The sequence below is a fragment of the Trichomycterus rosablanca genome, chromosome 5, assembly GCF_030014385.1.
Source record: "Trichomycterus rosablanca isolate fTriRos1 chromosome 5, fTriRos1.hap1, whole genome shotgun sequence".
NCBI classification, from domain to species: domain Eukaryota; kingdom Metazoa; phylum Chordata; class Actinopteri; order Siluriformes; family Trichomycteridae; genus Trichomycterus; species Trichomycterus rosablanca.
Genome location: NC_085992.1, coordinates 21,317,213 through 21,343,306, shown reverse-complemented (window position 1 = coordinate 21,343,306; position 26,094 = coordinate 21,317,213). Strand labels below are relative to the sequence as shown.

The 26,094-nt window shown below is 39.2% G+C and overlaps 1 protein-coding gene across 7 annotated transcripts in view; it reads right to left on the bottom strand.

Moving 5' to 3' along the window:
- Positions 1 to 26,094, bottom strand: part of golga4 (golgin A4) — a 66,552-nt gene that overhangs the window by 15,832 nt on the left and 24,626 nt on the right. For 6 of the 7 annotated variants that reach the window (XR_010012442.1, XR_010012443.1, XM_062995834.1 and 3 more), the window contains 10 exons: positions 20,648 to 20,731; positions 15,408 to 15,555; positions 14,019 to 14,197; positions 11,250 to 11,348; positions 10,994 to 11,149; positions 5,808 to 9,628; positions 5,588 to 5,709; positions 4,806 to 4,936; positions 3,053 to 3,139; positions 818 to 835 (listed from right to left, as the gene is read on the bottom strand). Coding sequence is in view for 5 of the 7 variants with exons in the window: in XM_062995834.1 (XP_062851904.1) it covers positions 818 to 835; positions 3,053 to 3,139; positions 4,806 to 4,936; positions 5,588 to 5,709; positions 5,808 to 9,628; positions 10,994 to 11,149; positions 11,250 to 11,348; positions 14,019 to 14,197; positions 15,408 to 15,555; positions 20,648 to 20,731 (4,845 nt within the window). In the remaining 2 variants the exon portion in view is untranslated. The remainder of the gene's footprint in view (positions 1 to 817; positions 836 to 3,052; positions 3,140 to 4,805; positions 4,937 to 5,587; positions 5,710 to 5,807; positions 9,629 to 10,993; positions 11,150 to 11,249; positions 11,349 to 14,018; positions 14,198 to 15,407; positions 15,556 to 20,647; positions 20,732 to 26,094) is intronic. The other variant, XM_062995835.1, reaches the window with a different exon arrangement.

Genomic DNA, 26,094 nt, shown 5'->3' with positions numbered 1-26,094 from the left:
AAACAATGGTGTGCTTGGTTTTAACGTAACTTTATTCTTTCATGAGTTATTTACAAGTTTCTGACCACTTAAGATGGTGCACCACCACATTATGGGTGTCAGGTCCGAGCATTCCTAGATGAACAGTTTCCTGGAAAGTGGATTGGTCGTCGTGGGCCAGTTGAATGGCCCCCAAGGTCTCCCGATCTGACCCCCTTAGACTTTTATCTTTGGGGTCATCTGAAGGCAATTGTCTATGCTGTGAAGATACGAGATGTGCAGCACCTGAAACTACGGATACTGGAAGCCTGTGCTAGCATTACTTCTGCGGTGTTGCTATCAGTGTGTGAAGAGTGGGAGAAGAGGGTTGCATTGACAATCCAACACAATGGGCAGCACTTTGAACACATTTTATAAGTGGTCAGAAACTTGTAAATAACTCATGAAAGAATAAAGTTACGTTAAAACCAAGCACACCATTGTTTTTCTGTGAAATTCTCAATAAGTTTGATGTGTCTTCCCATTGAAAAAACTAAAGTTGGATCCAAAATGGGCGACTTCAAAATGGCCGCCATGGTCACCACCTATCTTGAAAAGTTTTCCCCCTCCCATATACTAATGTGCCACAAACAGGAAGTTAATATCACCAACCATTCCCATTTTATTTAGGTGTATCCATATAAATGGCCCACCCTGTAGTGATGTGCACCAGTTTTCAAAAACAAACAACAAAAAACTAAACACATTGGCCAACATTGTCCCCAGATTAAATACCAAATCAATACAATGCACTATTAAAAGTACACATTTTAAATGGTTAAAAAACAATCCTACTTACCTGAAGTTCCTCAATACTCTGAAAAACAGGATGGAGATAAAAAGGAATGTGACCTTTTGACTAGTGACATAATTTATATTAATATATTAAAATAATATAGGACATTTAAAAATATGCATGAATTTTTTCACACTTCACTGATACATTACCATGTTGTTAAGAGTGCCATTACAGCAACAGAACAAATAAGTTGTAACTTTTAAAAGAAGAATGACTGTTGTTAATGTTTTTTCATATGTATACAAATAAAGCATTATTTGGTGGTTAAATTTTCATAAATATTAACTGGTCATTAATTACAGAATAAATGAAATACAGTGGTACCACGTAACTTGACGTCCCCTACACTTGAAATCTTAGAAACTTGACGCCCTTCATCGAGAAATTTGTACTCTTAAACTCAACGTTTACCTTAAACTCGACATGTGTGTGACTGTCGCTTTGTTCAGTGCTTGGCTTGAGCAGTGTGGTAAAAAGTGCAACTATAGGACAAACCATCAGATTCACTCTGAAAGCATCCACATGCATCTGCATTTGGCTGTATTTTCCTCACTGTTTCACTTTTAAACATGTGTTATAGCTCGGGTGCTGAGAAATTGTGAGAATCCGCTTTTTTCCAGAAAGTCTAAAATGCTTATTGTTAAAAAAAATAAGCCTAATGTGACTTAATGTATTAAAAGAACGACATAGGAACACTAAACCCCTCCTTATTATTGCTGCTCACAAGTTCTCTCCACTAATGAAATTCCTCGCTTGTTGTTTTAGTACACTAAGTCAAATTAAGCTTTGTGCACCGCCACACTCCATAGGAAATAACGGCATAGCCAGCGCAAAAGCGCTCATGTGAATGTGCACTTACTGAACTCGCTAAGAAATACGGTATTTCAGGATCAAGCATCTCGACGATTAGGAAGGAAACAATGAAGAAAAGTAAGGTGCAGGTTTTATTGTATTTTTATATTAATTTTTGTTTTTATGTGTTATTTTTTTAGTGTATAAGTGTCAAAACAACACCATTATTTTACATTAGCCTAAAATATATGCAGTTCCACAAGACCATGAAGCGCATTAAAAGTTTCCCATAGATTACTATGGGAAAAAATACCTTGAAACTCAAAATTCATTTCCACATCATGCCAATACACATTTGGCCTGTCCATTGAGATTTGGAAGAGATTCATGATTTTAATCTCATAAAGCAGATCAATCATATTTTTAATAAATTAAGCTGATGAATGGACCACGAACTCTGGGACAATGTATTTAATCTTTTTCTCTGGCACATACCACAGCCTGACATGCATGTCTAATTGTTTAGTCTAGTGATTCAAGCTTTCATCAAATAACATGACATAGTCTTTGCTTCGATACTTTAAAGAAAGTCAGTTTCAGGAGCCAGGCCAAAGGTACATATGAGCACTTGCATGCACCACACACAAAATCTGATAGCTATCTAGCTGCTGGGAAACATGACTTAAAAAAGCTGGCTTGTGTCTTCACATGACTTATGGGGATAATGAGAATTAGCCACCTTTAACACCCACAGCACCTCTATAGTTAGGGCTTAGTTTTTGGGAGACAGCACTCAAAATAGTCCCTTGTTTTTGGTGGATAAGAGGGAAGCACTGCAAGTAGAAAAGGGGGTCACGTTCTTTGTAAAAAAAAAAAAAAAACCTGTTAATGCTGAGTTGATTTTTGTGCAGCAGAAGCAGCCTGGTGCTTAGCTCCTTTAGCATGGCTAGCTAGCGCTGCCTCTCACATGTTTCAAACATCAAACGTTTTACTAAACAGCACACATTTTGCATGTCCCGACTCCCGAGTCCTAATCTTTCTCAAGCCATGTCTTATTTTTGACCAAATGAAGCCAGACATTACACTGTCAATTTATTGGCATTGCAGGAATTTAAAGTACAGTCTGAGTCTGACGTTACCACAGACTGACTGATTGATCGACTTAAACACAGTTCAGCCAACATAGCTTGTTTTCTCAGTCAATTAAGCTAACCACATATACAGGTATTTGTTAGGCAAAAACATGACTCACCTGCTTTTAAACAAAAACACAAAGGGAAAAGCAGTAACAGTAATTTTGGTAAGCAGTAATTTTGCTATATATACTTTCTTTGTAACAATTCCGCTTAGTGAGTTGCCCTTGCATGTGAGAACAAAACCATAATTTTTTAAGAAGTTAAAAAGCTCCATCTCATAATGGCTTTAGGAATCTCTTGCACATACCTTTGGAGCACTTTGACTCCTTTGCCGCAACTCCTCCAGCTCATTCTGTACCTCACACACTCGAGTGCCCATCTCTTCCTCTCGACTCTGAATTTTCAAATGAAGTTCTGTTTTTACTTAATTTATTAAAAATGTTTCCATTTTTTATATTTAATAAGCATTAAAATAATAATACTTCTCTACAAGACAATCCCAAATGCACATACTGTAGTTAGTACAGTCCATCAGAATATGTTGACATAAAACATTTGAAATACAACCCCAAATCAGAAAAGGTTGGGACAGTATGGAAAATGCAAATAAAATAAAAATGCAGTGTTCCATACATTTACAGTTTGAACCCAAGATATTTCATGTTTTGTCTGCTCAACTTCATTTCATTTGTTAAAATACCTCCATTCCTGCACTTCAGGTCGGTAACACATTCCAAAAAAAGTTTAGCCCAATTTAGGGCTAGTAATGAGGTAAAAAACTAAATAATGATGCGATTCCAAACAGGTGATGTCAACAGGTGATTGTAATCATGGTTTGGTACAGAAGCAGCATCGAGGAAATGCTGAGTCTTTGATGATTTTGATAATGAGTTTGTCAACAAATACATGAGAAAATTCTTGAAATGTTTAAACATTTCAAGAATGAACAATGAACAATGAACCTCAAAGAAAGATTGGAAGAGATTTGCATATTTCTCCCTCTACAGTGCATAATATCATTAAATGATTCAAAGAATCTGGAGGCATTTCAGTGCATAAAGGCCAAGGGCGCAAGCTTAAGCTGAACGCCCGTGACCTTTGATCCCTCAGATGGCACTGCATCAGGAACCGCCACTCAACAATCGCTGACATAACCACATGGGCAAGGGATTACTTTGGCAAACCTTTGTCAAGCACTACAATACAGAGTTACATGCACAAATGCCACTTAAAACTTGATTGTGCAAAAAGAAGTCTTAGGTTAACCATGTCCAAAAGCAGTGTCAACTTCTCTGGGCTCAGAGGCATCTAGGATGGACCATCACACAGTGGAAACATGTATTGTGGTCAGATAAATCAGCATTCCAGGTCTTTTTTTGGAAAAAATGGGCGCCGTGTGCTCCGGACCGGAGATGAAAAGGACCATCCAGACTGTTATCAGCAACAAGTCCAAAAGCCAGGGTCTGTCATGGTATGGGGCTGTGTCAGTGTGTCATTCTCATGTGTGGAGAATTTTGAAATGAAAAATGCAACAACGACGACCCTGTACTGTTGCACATCTTAAGACGTGTTTGCATGAAGAATGGGACAAAATAAAACCTATAACACTAAATTGCTTGGTATCCTTGGTGCCAAAGTGTGGTGAAAAGGACTGGCGACATTACAAAGTGATAAATGCTTTACTGTCCCAACTTTTTTTGGAATGTGTTGCAGGCCTGAAATGCAGGAATGGATGTTTATTAATAAATGAAATGAAGTTGAGCAGACAAAACATGAAATAATTTAGGTTGATCCTGTCTGCAATGAAATAAAAGTCAAAGTAAGTGTAAGAAACTCTGGGGTTTTTATATTATTTGCATTTTTCATGTAACTTTTACTGATTTGGGGTTGTAAAAATAAAGCAAACTACACTGTAGAAAACTAGCAAAGGTTGGTGCATGGAGTAATTTTTTACCATAATGGTCTGATCTGCTAAAATGTAAAGTTTGTGCTGAAAACAAGTTTGCACTGTTTTTAAAATGTAAAAGCAAATTTAAAGACAGGAATGTATTTAATTGCACCTGAAGGACTTGCTCATAACGCTGGACAGTTTTTTTGATATCATCTTCTTTTTGGCCAATTATTATCTGCAGCTGACTAGCCTCCTCTTGATGGCTTCTTATTAGCTCAGCTTCAACACTTTGCGCCTTTTCTGCATAAAAAAAGCAGTGACAATTATTTCAAACAGCCTTTCCAAAGTTGCAACTTCATTTGGTTTCTTCAAAATTCTACCTTAGGATACAATGCTCCAGTGGGCTGCACAGAGGCTCAACCTTCAATAACTTCAATGCTGATTGTAAGCCAGGCCTTCTCAATCAACTGCAGTGCCTTTTTTGACTGAGTAGGCACAATTTCACACACACACTTCAAGTGAAGTGGAGCAAGCCCATATTAACATTCATAATTTTGAAATAGGATGTCCAGTAAGCTAATGATCAGTCATCCACACATTTAATATTGCATGTTCTAAAAAGTTTGAGCAAAACTAATGGAATACTTGCAGTTACATAATGTCTAGTACAATGTTTGGGACACCATGCTCTGTGTTATGGTCTTACATTAGCTGCTGCTGTTTTAAAGAACTGCACATTACAGGCCTTATAACTAGCTGCACACACAACATACGTATTATTGACTGTCTTATAAAAAATACTGAAGCCCCAGTAACTAAATAGAAATATCAACAAGTGGATATGATTGGCCTTTCCATCATTTACAGACTGAAAAAAATCTTTGTGTACAAAGTCCATTAGTGTATACCAGGCATCATACGTATGTCACGCAAATTAGATCATTTCCTTACCAATGGCCTCCCTTACTGAATCTTGAAGTTCTTTCTCCTTTAAAGCCATCTGGGTGTTGAACTCCCTCATCATCTGCTTAAGTGCAGAATTATGCTTCATATCCAAATCTTCTATGTCAAGTCTATCAAAAATATCAGAGGTTTAGACATTATAATGTGGAGGATAATTTAATGTTAAACTATTTTGTGGCATGGTATTTATAAAATGCTTGTGTCTTACTTAATTTTTTTTGCATTCTCCTCAGCCATTTCTTTTCTAAGGTATTCTAACTCTTTTTCATGTTCTTTCCTCAATGAACGAAGGTCTTTCTGCAACTGGGCATAATCCTTTGACATTTTCTTCTTTTCATTTTCAGTTTCCACCAGTTTTCTTTGTAGATGGTTCTCTGGACTCCTGGACTCTGGAATATAATGTTCACTCTCACTCTTACTAAGTCCCATCTGTAGGTTTTCCTGGGCTTTAAGCTGATCATTTTTTTCCTCTATTTTCCTATTGAGATCTTGGATCTTCAACTCATTTTCTATCCAGGGTTCTTCTTTTTTGTCCTTGGCTCTCACAGGGTCAATTTGTAACAAACTGGCAGTCTGCCTTACAGAGCACTGTTCTATTTGTGTGTCATTTTTCTCTTTAACATTGACCTCAAGACAAGTCTTCTGGAGCTCCTGAACCAATGCAGTCTGTTTAAACAGTTCTGTTTTAAGGTCACCAATTTTAGCTTGATGAGCAATGTTCTGTTTTTCAGATTCAGCGAGTCTAGCCTCAACCTCTCTGAGCCTGGTAAGGGCTTCTCCTTCCATTTGTCTGCACACAGCATCAGTCTCATCTTCTGCAAATTTCTTAGCTGTTAACTTCTTGTCTATAATTGCGATTTGCAGAGAATTTTGGTTGTCTTGTGTTTCGTTATGCTGTTGCACGAGCTGCTGTTCCATCGGTTCCATGAGTTTTGTGTGCTCTTTTCTTAGGTTGTTGATGATCTCCTCCATGACCTTCACATTCTTTTCCATGTCTTTCATCTGTTGTTCCTTTTGATTCTGTCTCTGGCTGATGTCATCCAGATGCACTTGCATATCTTTGATAGTCTGCTCTTTTTGTTCAATCTGTGAAGTCAGCTGCTTCCGAATTGAGCTGATTTTTTGCTCAGCTTTTCTTTTCAGCTCAGCTGCTTTTCCTGCACTCTCCTCAGCTGCCTTCAAAGCCTCTGCTTGTGACTTTAGTATGTATGCCTTTTCCCTCTCAAAGTCTTTTTGCTGACTTTCGAGTTCTTGTTTGGTATTTTTTACCTCTCTCTCTAAAGAATGGAGTTTTATTTCTAAATCATTTTTCTGTGATCTCTGCTCTTTGGCTTGCTGAAGCTGCTCAATTAGTGTTGTCTTTTCCCTCTCTAATATACCATGGTTTTGCTGCAACTCAACCAATTCCTGTTCTTGTTTTTTTGCCTGTTGTTCAAGTTGTACCTCCAGCTCAATAACCCTTCTTGTGCAGTTGTCCAGCTCTAAAGTCAAAGCACTTACTCGCTGCTCTTTTTCACTCAGCACCTGGTCCATTTCTGATTTACTGATGGACTGATTCTCAATACTGGCAGTGAGTCTCTGAAGATGCTCGTCCTTCTCTGCAATCTGTCTTTCCGTGTCCAATATTTTGCATTGAAGATGTTCAACAGTGGTTTGGTTTTGAACCTTGGACTCAAGAGCTAATCTCTTTTCATTCTCCACTTTTTGTACTGTATCCTCCATTTGGCTTTGCTTTTCCTCATTGTGCTGATGATTCAGCATAGATATGGCTTCTTCTTTTTCAGTTAACTGCTTTTTAAGATCATCTATGATGTTCTCCAAATGACTGATATGCAAAGTATTTGATTCAAGTTGATTAGATAAGTTTTTGTTTTCTGCATTAAGTTTCTCTATACAAGCGACTTTTTCAGAAAGTAGTTGGGAGTGATTGTTAGAATCCTTTTGCAAAGTTTCTTTCTCAAGTGTTAAGGCACTAAGCTGAGAAGCCAGCTGGTTAAGTGCATTTTTAAGATTATGGCTCTCCTCCATGGCTTGTTGAAGCTCTGTCTCTAAACAACAAATTTTTTCGTTCTTGGTCACAATGACTTTTTTGAAATTGCACAGTTTTGCTTGACTATATGTAATCTTATTTTGTAGCTTCATGACTTTGGCCTCTAGTGTATTGTACAGATCATCAAATAAATCATTTAGCACTACTTGTGCACCTTGACAGTGATTCTCCAACTCCTTGCTAATATTAGAGATTTGTGTTACAAATTCTCTTTCTTTAGTTTCAAGCTCAATAGTTTTTTCTTCAAGAATCGTGTGCATACTCTCATCCTCCTTACATCTGGATGTTTCAAGTACATTGAGCTTCTTGTATGTGTCTTCTAGGTCTTCAGAGAGAGCCTGTATTCTCTCTTTACTGGTGTCCTCTACCTTACATAACAGATCCTGAAAGTTGTTTCTTTCATTCAAGGCTTGGTTTAAGTTCTTCTCCATAGTTTCTAGTTGCTTTTTAAGCATATCCTCTTCACCAGATAAATTTTCTAGCTTCACAGCAGCGTCCCTAAGTTCTGCATGAAGTTTCTGCACAGTTGTTTCTCTTATTGCAAGCTCTTCCCTAAGATTCTTTGTTTCTTTAACAACTAACTCCTTCTCATCTATGCTGGTTAAAAGCTTTTGAGAGATGCCCTCCAACTCTTGCACATTCTCCTGCAATGCCAGCAAATGTTTCTCCTTCAACTCTTTTTCCTGCTGGCTTAGCTTCTCCTGCCAGTAACATAAAAGTTCCTTCTGTTTCTGTTTGTGGACCTCGCGCAGCTTTTCTAACTGCTCCTTGTGATTTGCCTCCATGTCAGATACAGCACTACTTAGGCTTTCTGTGTTAGCCTGAGTCATCTCTAGTACCATTACCTGTTGTTCTTTCTGCTGAAGATCTTTATCCCTTTTCACTAACTCAGCTTTGTAATTTTCCTCTCGTTGCTCAAGTTTTTTTTTTAACTTTTCCTGCATTTCCTTGGCTTTCTGTTTAAATCTCTTCTCATAAGCACATTTTTCTTCATCTAACTGCTTCTTTAAGCAATTTTGCTCCTCTTGCATTGTTTTGTGCATTTCAGCATGTGAATTCTCTTTTTCAGTCATGTCATTCATTGCTTGTTGTACTTTTTGCTGTAGTTCTTTGTTTTCATCAGTCTTCTGTTGCAGACAGTTTTGTGTTCGCTTGCACTCATTACGAATTTCGTCAAGAAGCTTCTGTGCATTTTGTAATTCATTCTTTGCCTGCTCGATTTCCTCTCTCAGAGTGATAAGCTGAGCATTAGCCTCAGCCAAGGCATCCCTTTCAGACTGTGCAATGTGTCGTAGCTCTTCCATTTCCCCTAACTGTCTCTCAACATTCTGTTGAGCCTTTGTGGCATCCTCCAGTAATATTCTTTCTTGTAAAACATATTGCTCCAACTCTTTATCTTTCTCCTTTAGTGCCAAATTCAGTTGATTTAACTCTTCTTTAAAAGTTTTTTCCATTTCTTTAAAAGATTGTTCATGTTGATGCTTTATATTTTCAAGCTCAGACTGAAGTTTTAACTGTTCCTCATTTAATCTTAGCTTAATTTCTTTTTGAGCTGACTCATTTTCAGACTCAAAAGCTGCAAGCTTCTCCTCTAGCTGTTGTCTACTATTATGCATGTCACTGAGTTTAAAAGACATAGCTTCCAGCTCAGTTTGTTTAAGATCCATTTTCTCCAACATTTTTTGATTCATGTCCTCAACATGAGCATGAAATTGCATTTCTTTGTCTTTTAAAATGGATTTAATTTCAGACTTGTGATATTGCACTAGTTCTTCAGCAGCAGTAGAGTGCTGCTGATTCAAAGTCTCTGTCAGTTCTGCCCTTAATCTCTCCAGATTCTGCTGATGTCTCTCTTCTATGGCAGCTATTTCAACTTCATGCATACTCTTCTGTTCTTCAATCTCTCCTGAATGCTGATCTGTCTGGGTAATCTTTTCGCTTGAGGACTTCACCAAAGAACTCTCTAGGTCAAGAATTCTCTATGAGACAAAATATACAAATATTTTCTAAACATTATTATATAAACTACAGGGGTTGGACAATGAAACTGAAACACCTGTCATTTTAGTGTGGGAGGTTTCATGGCTAAATTGGACCAGTCTGGTGGCCAATCTTCATTAATTGCACATTGCACCAGTAAGAGCAGAATGTGAAGGTTCAATTAGCAGGGTAAGAGCACAGTTTTGCTAAAAATATTGCAATGCACACAACATTATGGGTGACATACCAGAGTTCAAAAGAGGACAAATTGTTGGTGCACGTCTTGCTGGCGCATCTGTGACCAAGACAGCAAGTCTTTGTGATGTATCAAGAGCCACGGTATCCAGGGTAATGTCAGCATACCACCAAGAAGGACAAACCACATCCAACAGGATTAACTGTGGACGCAAGAGGAAGCTGTCTGAAAGGGATGTTCGGGTGCTAACCCGGATTGTATCCAAAAAACATAAAACCACGGCTGCCCAAATCACGGCAGAATTAAATGTGCACCTCAACTCTCCTGTTTCCACCAGAACTGTCCGTCGGGAGCTCCACAGGGTCAATATACACGGCCGGGCTGCTATAGCCAAACCTTTGGTCACTCGTGCCAATGCCAAACGTCGGTTTCAATGGTGCAAGGAGCGCAAATCTTGGGCTGTGGACAATGTGAAACATGTATTGTTCTCTGATGAGTCCACCTTTACTGTTTTCCCCACATCTGGGAGAGTTACGGTGTGGAGAAGCCCCAAAGAAGCGTACCACCCAGACTGTTGCATGCCCAGAGTGAAGCATGGGGGTGGATCAGTGATGGTTTGGGCTGCCATATCATGGCATTCCCTTGGCCCAATACTTGTGCTAGATGGGCGCGTCACTGCCAAGGACTACCGAACCATTCTGGAGGACCATGTGCATCCAATGGTTCAAACATTGTATCCTGAAGGCGGTGCCGTGTATCAGGATGACAATGCACCAATACACACAGCAAGACTGGTGAAAGATTGGTTTGATGAACATGAAAGTGAAGTTGAACATCTCCCATGGCCTGCACAGTCACCAGATCTAAATATTATTGAGCCACTTTGGGGTGTTTTGGAGAAGCGAGTCAGGAAACGTTTTCCTCCACCAGCATCACGTAGTGACCTGGCCACTATCCTGCAAGAAGAATGGCTTAAAATCCCTCTGACCACTGTGCAGGACTTGTATATGTCATTTCCAAGACCAATTGACGCTGTATTGGCCGCAAAAGGAGGCCCTACACCATACTAATAAATTATTGTGGTCTAAAACCAGGTGTTTCAGTTATTTTGTCCAACCCCTGTATATTCCCTAAGGTATGCTTAAGCATGCATGATGGAAAAACTCACAGTTCTGGCACTCTCTAGCTCTAGTAGCAGTTCCCTGGCTTTCTTCTCACCCTCAGTCTGCAGGGCTGACTTTTGCAGCAATACTTCTTCCAAAGCCAAAGAGGCCTGCTGCTCCTTCTCTTTTGCTGTTTGTAGTTGCTCTTTACGACATTTCTCCTTAATAAACAATAATCAACATCATAATACATATCAAAATATCCACTTTATAGTATGGTTAAATGAAGATTTTACTAGAGGAAATGTTAAACAAACATACCACTGCCTGGTTTATCAGGGCACTTATTTCCTGATCCTTACTAGCCAAAGCTTCAGAGTGCAGCTGTTCCATTTCCACTATCTTATCTTCTGTAGACCTCTGAAACCAAAGAACAATGAAAGATTTCTGCTTACCTTTACAAAAAAAGTTTATTTAAGTATGCCATTGGCAATTAAACTAAAAATAAATTAGTATGCTTGCAGTTTTTATGTACTTATCAGAGATACACTAAACATAAAGTATTAAAGTGTAATAGCTTAGATTAAATAATACATGGGTGGAACAAAAATTGATCTTTAATGTACAGAGTTATTAACCCACACAGAAGCAAATAAACATTTTAAATCTCATCAGAAAACATTGAGTCAAATGCAAAAGAGCAAGTTCTAAATCGTCAACACTGGACTTGTGATATGACTCTGAATTTACTCCCATTCAATCAATTTGGCAAAGATGCACAAGTAATGCACAATCTGTCAAATCGCTGAATGTTCATCGCCTGTGGGCATTTCTAAACACAAACTGAGCATTTGTTGCCATGGTTTCACTGACACCAAGCAAATGCCATGGCAGTACAGTGTACTTTACTGGCTATCTGCTACAGAGCATATAGAAAAAATATTTGACCTCAAATTAGATACCTTCCCATTCAGTTTTTAACAAAGATATGGTAAAATAAATAAATAAATAATATTCTAGAAAGTAAATTGCTTGTCTATAAATTTTATTCCCTAAAGTATACTTTTTTTTTCCTGGACCTTATCACAATCTGGCATGTGTGTCAATAAACCAACTAAGACATTAATTACTGTACTAACATATCTCATTAAAGATTCAGGAGGTATGTTTTTTAACAACAAATCAATTGTCGACTGGCTTCAGGATTATCTCACCAATGATACAAAATGAATATTTTTGATAGTTTTCTTCTACTGCTTGAAGAATCTGCTTGGAGTTTTAAACTGTTTTTTTACACTTTGCACAAAGCAAGTCTGTTAAAACATTTTCAATGATTTTTCTCCTAAAAATGTCTACAGAATCTCATCATTTAGAACATGGGTCTGCCTTGTTTGTGTTTGTAAGCAATACACATGTGATGGAATGAAAACTTTCACTGGTGTGTCAGTAATATGACTGGCACCAGGGGCATAAACCCTAGTAATGTGTATTCTTAGGTATTTTTTGAATGGGCATAAGCTTTGCTATTTACGCTGCTAAAGTCAAATAAACTTATCTTACTTTAGCATTACACCAATTTAACAGTTCTGCTTTATTGTAATTCCTTTATAGTATGCCACCTGTTTTGTACTAGTAAGAATAATACACCGACCAGTGCACCATTGATATTAGCAGTATTTATCTTGTTAAAACTGCTAAACATTTAATCAATCAATATAATCAACAAGGCTTGCCATATTTAGCATTTTAAGGAACAAACTGTCTAAGCCAGGGGTCTCAAACTCAATTTACCTGGGGGCCGCTGGAGGTAGAGTCTAGGAGTGGCTGGGCCGCATCAAGTATTCCACAAAAAAAGGGTTTCAAGTATTCCAAACAAAAGTACAACTGATCCAAACTTCTCAATCTTTATTAATAACAGTTCAGAACATGAACAATTCTTCAGAACATAGGCTTCTTTTACCTACTCTTTGCTGCCAGAAACCTGACAGCGCTTCCTCTTACACAGCTGAGCCACATCTGGCTTGAGGGATGAAGCAATTGAGACCCTCAGTATGGCTTGAAGATGCTCATCAGTAAGTTTGGACCTGTACTTTGACTTATTAAAGTTCATGGTGCAGAAGAGCTTTTCACACAGATATGTGCTTCCAAAAGGCACATGGTCCGCTTGAACATCCTGGAAAGCTCAGGGAAGGTGGGGGGCAATTCTCTCAAAAATTGTCCAAGCTTGTCTGCTTTTCCACTCACCTCCCTGAACTTGGCTTTGAGTTCAGAATTGCACTGCAGGTCAATTAGCTCCATTTGAAGCACCGGAGGGGCATCTTGCACATCAAAGGAGAAAGGGTCAGCAAAAATGTGAAAAGTGGCTCTGTGTGTCTTGAAGTCTGCAAACCTGTGATCAAATTCCTCCTGTAGTTTTACAATGGCATCAGCATACTTCTCACCACTGAATGGTGTGCCCACATTGAGCACTTCGTTTTTCTTATCATTATTAAATTTATCTCTCAGGTGTTTATACATTTCACATTCATAAATAAAGTGATCTAGATTTTATTCTTTTTGTTTACATCCTACACATCCTTCTGCTCTACCAAATCTCTCTGCCACTGAGCTAACTCTGGTGTCCATGTTACTTCACCTCTCTTAATTCTTAATATCAAGTGCATTGTCTGTTTTATATATTTTAAATTCTTGCTCTTTTTGATTAAATTGTTCTTGGTAAATTCGTTTTCTTTTGCGATCATACCTTTCTGTCCTCTGTACCTTGCACTGGCTGACAGGATATATTTTCCTTCCAATTGGTGTCGCTTTGAATCACGTTTCAGCCAAGTGACGTTGCTAAGTGAAAAAAATAATAAAATGCGAAGGGTAACGAGTTGCACAACGACTTGGCAAAATAGGTGCGTGTGAGAAAACCGTGCGGGCCGCACTAACAATGAACGTTATGTCGGGGGCCACAAAATATTGGCCTGTGGGCCGCAACTGGCCCGCGGGCCGCGAGTCTGAGACCCCTGGTCTAAGCAGTCACAAAGGTAACATATTGTAACCAGATGTAATTGCAGAAACACAGAATCTGAAACTCATTTAACAGACCTTCATGATATTTACCACCTCCTCTTTGACTCTGGTAAGCTCCTGCTGTAGAATCCTTTTTTCTTTCTTACTGGCTTGCTCTACATCCTTTATCTGTGCCTCCATGCAGTCTTGGTGCTGGCGCCGTGATTCTTCTGCTCGCTGTGCCACACCCAAGGCCCGTTCCAGCTCCTCAAATGCTAGGTAAACATCACATACTCAATCATTTTAATACTCCAGGGTTCATACACTTTTTACCAATACATTTTCATGACTGTTTCATGTCTTTGAGGCTACTTTTTATGACTATACATTCTCTGAAATGTCTGTATTAAAATCCTCAGGCAGGGCAATCATGTAACAGCCAGTATAGGCTAGAGAGTCTGAGCTCAACTTCCCATCCAGTGGATTTATATCTATCTCTAAATGCAGTGTGCAGTATGTGCAACCCGCATGAACCGATGTTGAATTACCCATTCATTCTGCACTTACTTCTGAAGTATTTAATAATTTCCATTACCCGTTCAGCCCATCCATTTATATTTGTATGAGATTTACGCTCTCTAAAAGCAAGTCTGTAATTTTTTCAGCAATTTCTTGAGCTGCTGAATCATGAATTCTGAGTTGATGTATTTCACCTTGTGTCTGTCCCATAGCCTAACATGATTCAAAGGTAGTCCAAAGGTACATACATATGAGCAATTGCGTTCACCAAACACAAAAATCTGATAGCTTTCTGCCTTTGGGGAACATGACTTAAAATCTGACTTGTGTCTTCACATGACTTAAGGGAATGGTAATAATTGGCCACCTGCACAGTTTACATGTTACAGCTTACCTTAACCACCCACAGTACCTCTGCAGTTAGAGCTTAGTTTGTGGAGACAGCACTTAAAATGGTCCCTTGTGGTGGATGAGTGAGAAACACCGCAGGTGGAGGAGGGTGCAGCAGCAGCCTGAAGCATAGCTCCTTTAGCACAGCTAGCTAGCGCTGCCTCTCCCCCGATCATAATGTTGAATATATTACTTTCTAGAAATTTGCACATCCCAAGTACTCATCTTTATGAAGTTATATATTTGCCCAACTTAAGCCAGACATTATTAAATTAGCATGTTTTGAGCATTACAAGAATTTATACTTACTTAAAGTACTCAATTCAGGACTGAGTCTGATGTTACCTCAAGCACAGAATAACATACTAAGTGTGATGTGACTGATCAACCCAAACACAGTTCAACCAATAAAGGTCAGTTGATTTAACTAACCACATATACAGGTATTTGTTAGGCAAAAAAACATGACTTTTTGTTTGTTTTTCCAAAACTCCATAACTTCATGACCATTCAAACCCTGATACTCACTCAAACATTAATTACAGAAATGCAGATAGATAAGATTCACTCACTCACCAGCTTTTTCTGCTCTTTCCTTTTGCTCTTGTATTCCTTCTTTCTGGGCAACAGTCTGTTTGATCTTGGAGCGCAACTGAGCAATCTCCTCCTCTTTCATCTCCAGAGTCTCATGCATTTGCCGCTTCGTCTCAGCAATAACCATGCCCTACAAAAATCAGAGCAGAAATGACAAGGCCATAGTTTCTGTTAAGCATTTTAAGAAATGTATTATATACAACTCCAAATCAGAAAAAAAAGTTGGGACAGTATGAAAAATGGAAATGAAAGAAAAATGCAGTGTTTTCTATTTACTTTTATTTCATATTCTATTCCTTTTGTTTCATTGCAGACAGTAGGAACCCAACACATTTATCTGGTCAACCTCATTTTATTTGTTAGTATACATCTGTTACATTTACCACTTTGTTGCAATTCCTTCTAACAACACTTAAAAGATGTTTTGGCGGCATTTAGATGTTATTTTGTCCCATTCTTCCTGCAAACATATCTTAAGGTGTGCAACAGTATGGGGTTGTCATCGTCACATTTTTTATTTTAAAATTCTCCACACATTCTCTATTGGGGTTAGGTCAGTCCTGCAGACATGTTAGTCCAATACACATACCCCCTTCTTCTGCATCCATGCCAAGATGTTGTTGAGGTAAACATGAGTTGAAAAGCTCACTGAACTTTTCTGCATTAATGTTACCAACACAAAAGTGTAAATTACTTTTGCCAAGGGCACTGACACATCCCTATACCATAACAGACACAGGCATGTAAACTTGGTAAAAGGTTCCTTTTGTCTTTGGTTCAGAGCACAAGACGTCCATTTCCTTCAAAAAAATACTTGAATACTGATTCTGCTGACCACAATACACATTTCCAATGTGTGATGGTCTATCCCAAATGCCTCTGAGCCCAGAGAACTCAAAGCCGCTTCTGGACATGGTTATCATAAGTCTTCTTTTTTGCACAGGAAAATGTTAAGTGGCTTTTGTGACTGTAACTCTGTATTGTAGTGCTTGACAAAAGGTTTGCCAAAGTTATTCCGTGTCCATGTGGTTATATCAGCTATTGATGAATGATGGTTCGGCAGTCCAGTTGGAGGGATTGGAGATCACAGGTGTTCAGCTTAGGCTTGTGCTCTTGTAATCACTCATCACACATTATCACATTATTATTTCAACCCTAAATTGTCCCCATCCCAACTTTTTTGGAATGTGTTGCAGGCCTGAAATGCAGAAATTGATGAATATTAACAAATAAAATTATGCTGACCAGATAAAACATAAAACATTTTTAGTTCATACTGTCTGCAATAAAATAACTGCAGTGTTTTATTAGTATTCTCCATATTGTCACAACTTCTTCTTATTTGGGGTTGTACATACAGTTGCAGTCAAAAATATCCTACAACTCGTTATTTTTGTGCAAAGCTAAATTTTGCTTTGGGTCTTTTTGATTTGAATGATTATTCAATTATTCAAACCTTCTACACAATACTGCTGAAAATTGGATTAAAGTCTGATTCTGATTACACTATGATAAAACCAATGGGAATTCGACCCTGTATGATGTGTTTATGAACAGAGATGTGTCTAAAGTGTGCTATCCGGAAGTTCTAAACTTATGGAACAGCAGCAGCCCAAAATGTTGTCCAGAGGCCTTAGATTTCTACAGCAAAGAAAAACCCTGTGTTACTGCAAAAGACTTGCAGGATGACCTGATAAAGCCTGGAACAAATTTGTCAGTGGCAATCAAAAGGTGATCACTTAACATCCAAGGACTTAAGAGGCATCAGGAGTTTGTTAGCATTTACCAAAATCTCTTTTAAAAGTTATCTAGGCAGAAGAATGTTGAACTGAGTTTTAGGACTGTGGGTTGAATAACAGTCCACATGGACCTTTGTCAAGAGATGGTTTTAATTTAAAATCAAAATTGTGCTAACTGTTAATTGCTTGTTTGTGTCAATAAATATTTTTTCTCTGTTTTTCTAGGACTTCTAGGACTCGTTTTATATTTTTATGTATTTTTTATATTGTTAATTCTATTAACATCACAATGATACCCTTAAGGTACCCTTAATACAACTGAAGCGGAAACAGATTTATAATACAATACTTACCATGTTTCCTGTAACCAGTTAAGCACCCCTTAATATAATTACAAGACTGATGTATGAAGCTGCTGACTGATAAAAAATAATGGCACCCATGTAAAATGGACTTCAAAAATATTAAGACCCCATGACCATTTGCACACCTATAAATGAATTATTAAACACCTGAAGTGCTTAAAGCTAATATTTTATTTACTCAAAATACTTTGGGTTTACAGAAACAAATACATAAATTACAGACAGTCAAGCCAGAAAGTCTGCACACCACTTTCACCTTCTCCATGTTTTATTACATTACAGACTTATTCTATAATAGATTGAGTTCAGTTTTTTAACTCAAACATCTACAAACAAAGTAAAGTGAAACCAGGGTTTAGCAAATATGCAAGATCTGTACACACCCTTAGCCTAATACTTGGCTACTGCACTTTTGGCAGCAATTACAGCTTCAAGGCATCTTGGGAAAGAAGCTATAAGCTTGGCACACTTGTTTCTGGACATTTTTGCCCATTATTCTTGGCATATCCTTGCAAGCTCCATCAGGTTGGATGGGGAGCACCAGTACACTGGGCTCTGGCTGGGCCACTCAAGGACATTCACAGACCTTCTCTGAAACCACTCCTTTGTTCTCTTGGCTGTGTGCTTCGGGTCGTTGTCATGTTGGAAGGTAAACCTTCGCCACATCATGATGCTGCCACCGCCATGCTTCACTGTGGGGATGGCATTAGCCAAGTGATGAGCGGTGTCTGGTTTCCTCCAGATGTGACGCTTGGTATTCGGGTCAAAAAGTTCAATTTTAGTTTCATCAGACCAGAGAATCTTGGAGAGTCCTCTAGGTGCCTTTTGGCAAACTCCAAGTGGCTGCCATGTGCTGTCTTGGCCACTCTACCATAAAGGCATGATTTGTGGAGTGCTGCCTGGATGGTTGATCTTCTGATTCACCACAAGGATACGCTGGAGCTCTGTTAGAGTGACCCTCGGGTTCCTGCTCACCTTCCTGGCCAAGGCCCGTCTTCCCCGATCGCTCAATTTGGCTGGGCGGTCAGGTCTAGGATGATTTTTGGGGGTTCCCAACTTCTTCCATTTACTAATGATGATGGCCACTGTGCTCTTTGGGACCTGTAAAGCTGCAGCAATTTTTCTGTACCCTTCTCCAGATCTATGCCTTGACAAAATCTGTTTCTGAGGTCTGCAGATTGTTCCTTTGACCCCATGGCTTGGAGTTTGCTCCGATATGCACCGTCAACTGTGGGACTATATATAGGCAGGTGTTGGCAATCTGCAGTAAAATGCACCTCAGCTCACTTTTGGGGGTCATATCAAAGGGTGTGCACACCTGTGTATATATGATATTTTACATTTAGATTTTTCATAAATTAGCACAAATGTCTAAAAACCTGCTTTCACTTTGTCATTATTTTGTGTAGAATTTTGTGACAAAAAATGAACTCAATCTATTACAGAATGAGTTTGTAATGTAATAAAACATGGAGAAGGTGAAAGGGGTGTGCAGACTTTCCGGCTTGACTGTATATAAAGAATGACAATGGCTACAAGATATGATTGGTTACAATTTAGCATGGCAACACCTACTATCCTTGGCCAAAGTCTCTGACCATTATGAACTTGACCACCTCACACATGCTAATCTAAGAGGGAGTAAAAATGCCTGCAAACCTGGACCCTTTCAAACTATGTACTGTGAATCTTTGACAACTTTGTTCTGTGTTTAAAAACCACAGGTTTTAGCCGCTCAGGTGGCGCAGCGGTAAAAAGAAACGCGCTGCAACCAGGGCTGGATTCTGAGAAGCGTGGTATCGAATCCAGCCTTGCTTTACGAAGCTGAGTGGTTCGAAGCTGAGTGGCTACATGAGCAACGATTGGCCGGTTGCTCATGTGGGGGGTGGGACAAAGAACCGGATGTGGGTCTCTCTCTGTCAGAATGCGATTGCGTTCTCTGCCGGCTGATTGGAGGCGCTTACACAGAGATGGGAGAGGGTGCCCTTAGGGTGTGTCTCTCCGCATGCAACGCTAGGTGGCGACAAACTCGTCAATGTGTGGGTGGCAAAGATGCATCTGGCTGCTGCTCGTGTTTCGGAGGGGATACGGGTTAGCTTCAATCACCTCCGTCAGGGCAGGGTTCGGCATAGACAGAGAGGAAGCACGATGCTAATTGAACAATTGGATGCGCTAAAAGGGGAGAAAAAGGGGTAAAAAAAATAAAAAAATAAAATAAAATAAAAACCCACAGGTTTAGACAGAGTTCTCTAAAGCTGAAAGTAAAAAGTCATAAAGGTATACAATAAGAGTATATTTTCTAGACACAATGAAACGAGCCAGTGTCAGGAACAAGCTAGGGGCTAGTGCACACCAAGCTCACCTGCCTAGCATCCTGTTAGCCAATGTCCAATGTTAGCTTGATGACCTCCTGGCCAAAATTAAGTTTCAGAGAGACATTCGGGACTGCAACCCTCTCTGCTTTACCAAGACATGGCTAAACCCAAGGGTGGCAAACCACACCATCCAGCAAGCTGAGTACATTGCATGGACACAACAATGGAGTCAGGGAAGTCAAGGGGAGGTGGAGTGTGTCTTGTGCAACAATGCCAGTGTTGTTACTTTATGAAACTCTTACACAGTTTCAGACTCTTCACTGGAATGAGGCGCTGTAGCAACGCTACAGAAGGAAAATAGAATCACAGCTTCAGTGAAGTGGTCCTATAAGCTTACACAATTACTTCTTAACCTGCAGTCCATCTATACCTAACGGTGCAGGTCCATGGTCATGACTCTCATCTGTGTTGAGGGAAGTGATCAGGGAAAGAAGCATGAAAAGGAGCTTCTTACTGCAAGCTATTCAGGTCCTTCACCATGAATGACTACATATGCATATGTATGAATGTGTACATATATAGATACATAAATATATAATATACATTTAGTTAACAAAATGTAATTATTTACTTTAAGTTTTTAATGCACACCTCTCTATTTTTTCTGTTTTTTTCCTATTTTTATTTAAATCTTTACTTACATTTCTTTTATATTTTTAAATATGTCAATTCACACAGCTGAACCACATGATAAGCTACAGGTTAGGTCTATCAAACTAAATGCATCAATATGTTTCTTTTACCTTGTCCTGCTCCAGCTGTTCAATAAGGTTTTTGGCATCCTTCAGCTGTGTGATAAGCTTGGTTTTCTCAGTGGTGTGAAGTTCCTGGTGAAAAAAAAATTAATAATTCAGGGACCAATGTTTTGATCAATAATAATGTTTTGGTATTGCTTTCATAACTGTAGCCCTTTTAGTACAGCTTTTGGTAAAGCTTCCAGAGCATAAATCTGCACATTTTAGTGTACTTTTGCTGTAAATTTGATCACTTTCTCATCAATCTACAATTAATTAATAAAAAAAGACATTCACAAAACTATTTAGACTGTTTGCTGTGGCACTCAATTTGCTTTAATTATCCATTAAGTCTAGACCTCAAAGTCCATATGTTGCAATTTGAATTGATTGGACATACATGGTTTGGTTTTTGTCTCCAGGTGTGGAATAAGGGTGGAGTAGGGTTTCTTTCTGGAGCCATCAGTGTAGACTGTTTGTGGTTTGGACAGTTTTCTCTGATATCAAAGAACTGGTTAATAGTTTATTGAGGAGATTGGTAGTCTATTAGGAAGGTTTATAAAGTTTTAATATGATTATTTGTTTCTTGAGCTCCCACGAGGGGTCAATTGGTGTGTATTTGCCAGAGTGTCCATTCGGATTGTTATGCTATCCCAGTTGGGTCTTGTCCATAGTTCAAGTGGTTTAATTTAATTTGGTTTTGCTGCATATAGATGCATGTACTGCTTGTTAAATACAGAGGAGTAAGCTGGGTTTTGTTTGTGTCTTTGGCGCTCGATAATCTACTGGAGGGCCATTTGTGAGGGTTCTTCTGCATCAGCATGTATGCTTTCTACTGGTCACGTTCTGTCCTTGTTAGTGAAGGGAACACAGTGGCTGTAAAAAAGATTTTCCTTCTGCTACATAAGATGAAGTTACCATAGTCCAGTCAAGTTCAGACTATTGTTTTGAATAGGTGTTTTAACAGGAAGAGGTTCGCTCCGGTCCATGTACCTTTGGCCATTTGTTTTTCACTTAAAAAAACAATCTGGGGCCGCTCAGGTGGCGCAGCGGTAAAAAGTACGCTAGCACACCAGAGTTGGGGTTTCGAATACATCGCAGTGTTTCTGCTTCATGTACTTTGCGGTGGCGGCCCGCAGTAAGTAGTACAACCTACTATACCTTTATTATGTTTAAACTTACATTTCCGATTTTTATTATTTTTTTGCACTATGATTTATTACTGAACCCATACTGTACGACTTTTATTTTATAATGCAGCTGTAGAAGAAATAGAACTTGCTAGATAACTACTACAACCTTCATAATATTAAAAATTACAATTCTCAATTTTAATTTATTTATTTACACTTCATGACCCATTACTGTACCCATATTTTAGAGCTTTTTTCTATAGTATAGCTGTAGTATGTGGTAGACATCACTATTAAATGTTTATTATATTAAAAGTAACATTTTTACATTTACAGCAATTTTTCAGAAGGATTTCTGGCAAACTTTTGGTAAGGGTCTATGGTCAAGTATACACTGTCGTGGGTGTAGGTATATACTAGATCAGTCACTTAATAGACATAGGTCTCATGCATTGAGATTTGGATTTGACAAGTTCTCTCTAACTCCTTTATTGCTGTTGATGAAAAAGTTAGGTTGCGTGTTATTCTGTATCCCTGTAAGTTCAGTGGCATAAAGAAGCTGTCCCCTTTAGGATTTCTTTGTGTATTTTATTAGCATTTTTCCAGATCTTAGTTTCATTACTTTTTGACTGTTCCTGCAATCACAAGTCTTCCTTTATGGATCGCAAAAGGAAACAGTTTGGTCCGGAGTAACACATTCCGGTAGAATAAAGAGTTGCCAGTTTTTCAAGATGGAACATGTTTTGTTGCTTCCGTAATTGTTATCCATGTTTGTCATTTTACTTTTGTTTATTAATTTATTTGAGTTGTATATTTTTTATTATCCCTACTTCCCACCCAGCTTGGAGCCCAGCAAGAGGATGAACAGACAACAGGGCTATATGGATGGTGTACAAGAGCAGACATTTGGTGTTATGACGCTACTCGATTGTCCCTCAGCAAACACCTTTTAAAGGTTATCAGATGTGCTAAAAGGATTCATCTGGGGAATCTCACGGCATGTCTTGGCCAGCCGATTGATTGGAATGGGCCTCTCCAACCTCCTGTCTATGTGAAGTAGAAGCCAAAGCACTGTGTTGGGTCCTGGCAGCTGCAGCTTGCCATTTCCCTCAAATATCAGGATCTCTTCCTTCACAGACACAGGCCGCACCTCAAATAAAACAAGTTACCCCATTTGCTTGCATCTTACAAAAAGAATGAGGGAGCTGGGTTAGGGGAAAAGAAGGGGAAAAAGAGACAACTTGAAGGTAATAGGGCTTGAACAACAACTTGGATGTGATAATGGCTTGGCTCCAGATTTTAGTGTGTGTTTTAGAGTATGCAAATGTGATGAAAGGCCTACTTGCTGGTTGGTCAGTAACTCTAAGAACGACGTAACTTTAAAAACGCCAATTTTGCGAGTGTTTCTCAAAAGCCCTCGTAAGTCTCCGAAACTACGAACAAGGTTTAAGTAGTTCTTTGTTGGCTCCGCCTCTGAAAAGGCACCGCCAGTCGAAAACTGAATCACCGATAATCATACAATTTCTCATTATTATATTACAAAAAGCAAATAATTCATTAAGAAAACATTTTTTTTAAACCAATAACCAATAGATCTTTACATTAGTGGTATAAAAACATTACATTTGCAATCGCTATCTGTTGCATATCAAGCCTATAAACAGGCAAACAATTAACCTTTCATGCATCAATCCAGAAGCATGGCAAGTCTACAGTGCAACCGGGGGCACGATTTAGGAAAGAGATGGCTAAGACAGGTGTATGTCAGTTATCTGCAGCAGGCCTTACTGTGGAAGAGGAAGCAACACTGAGAATACTAGGCCCCACAGCCACTGAAGGGATATCTAGGGGAGTAGATGTATATTTAAAGTTCCCATCTACCCATTGACCCAACCTCAGCCTACATCCCCTGTGCAACCTTCACTTTGCAGCAGTCCTGGGTCATCTCCGAGGCCTTCCTCTGCAGTTATACTGCCCTCTGAACAAGCATTTAATTTATTTCATTTAGATGTGTACATTAACAAATGATCTCATATACTTTCATTTTCTTAAGTGAATAAAATGATTTAAACATTGAAATACAACATTGCATATTTTATAGTCAAATTTGAATGAATGACCTGCATTACACATACAGTGCCATCAGAAAGTATTCACACCCCTTCACTTTTTCCACATTTTGTTACGTTACAGACATATTCGAAATCCGATTTGAGTAGTTTTCTTTTAAAAAATCTACACAAAATAGCCCATAATGACAAAGTGAAAACAGACATTTTTGTAAATCTTTTAAAAATGTAAACATTTAAACATAATAGGTACATAAGTATTCACACCCTTTGCTATGACGCTCAAAATTGAGCTCAGGTGCATCCAGTTTACACTGATCATCCTTGAGATGCTTCTACAACTTGATTGGAGACCACCTGTGGTAAATTCAGTTGATTGAACATCCTTTTGAATGGCACACACTTGTCTATAAAAGGTCTCACAGTTGACAGTGCATATCAGAGCAGAAACCAAGCAATGAAGTCAAAGGAATTGTGTTTAGACCTCCGAGACCGGATTGTGTCAAGGCACAAATCTGGGGAAGGACACAACAAATTTCGGCAGCATTGAAGGTCCTGAAAAGCACTGTGGTCTCCATTATTCGGAAATGGAAGAAGTTTGGAACCACCAGAACCCTCCCTAGATCTGTCCTTGAGTGGCCCAGCCAGAGCCCGGACTTGAATCCAATTGAACATCTCTGGAAAGACCTAAAAATGGCTGTCTACAGATGCTGCCCATCCAACCTGACTGAGCTTGAGAGGATCTGCAGAGAAGAATGGGAGAAAATGCCCAAAAACAGGTGTGCCAAGCTTGTACAGACATACCCAAGAATACTTGAGGCTGTGATTGCTGCCAAAGTTGCTTCAACAAAATATTAAGCAATGGGTGTGAATACTTATGTACCTATTAAGTTTAAATGTTTACATTTTTAATAAATTTACAAAAACGTCTTAAAACATGCTTTCACTTTGTCATTATTTCATGTCGATTTTTTAAAAGAAAACTATACTCAAATCGGTTTCCAAATATGTCTGCAACGTAACAAAATGTGGAAAAAGTGAAGGGGTGTGAATACCTTCTGATGGCACTGTATATATGTACAGTGTATCACAAAAGTGAGTACACCCCTCACATTTCTGCAAATATTTCATTATATCTTTTCATGGGACAACACTATAGACATGAAACTTGGATATAACTTAGAGTAGTCAGTGTACAGCTTGTATAGCAGTGTAGATTTACTGTCTTCTGAAAATAACTCAACACACAGCCATTAATGTCTAAATAGCTGGCAACATAAGTGAGTACACCCCACAGTGAACATGTCCAAATTGTGCCCAAATGTGTCATTGTCCCACCCTGGTGTCATGTGTCAAGGTCCCAGGTGTAAATGGGGAGCAGGGCTGTTAAATTTGGTGTTTTGGGTACAATTCTCTCATACTGGCCACTGGATATTCAACATGGCACCTCATGGCAAAGAACTCTCTGAGGATGTGAGAAATAGAATTGTTGCTCTCCACAAAGATGGCCTGGGCTATAAGAAGATTGCTAACACCCTGAAACTGAGCTACAGCATGGTGGCCAAGGTCAAACAGCGGTTTTCCAGGACAGGTTCCACTCGGAACAGGCTTCGCCAGGGTCGACCAAAGAAGTTGAGTCCACGTGTTCGGCGTCATATCCAGAGGTTGGCTTTAAAAAATAGACACGAGTGCTGCCAGCATTGCTGCAGAGGTTGAAGACGTGGGAGGTCAGCCTGTCAGTGCTCGGACCATACGCCGCACACTGCATCAACTCGGTCTGCATGGTCATCATCCCAGAAGGAAGCTGATGCACAAGAAAGCCCGCAAACAGTTTGCTGAAGACAAGCAGTCCAAGAACATGGATTACTGGAATGCCCTGTGGTCTGACGAGACCAAGATAAACTTGTTTGGCTCAGATGGTGTCCAGCATGTGTGGCGGCACCCTGGTGAGAAGTACCAAGACAACTGTATCTTGCCTACAGTCAAGCATGGTGGTGGTAGCATCATGGTCTTGGGCTGCATGAGTGTTGCTGGCACTGGGGAGCTGCAGTTCATTGAGGGAAACATGAATTCCAACATGTACTGTGACATTCTGAAACAGAGCATGATTCCCTCCCTTCGAAAACTGGGCCTCATGGCAGTTTTCCAACAGGATAACGACCCCAAACACAACCTCCAAGATGACAACTGCCTTGCTGAGGAAGCTGAAGGAAAAGGTGATGGACTAAACCCAATTGAGCACCTGTGGCGCATC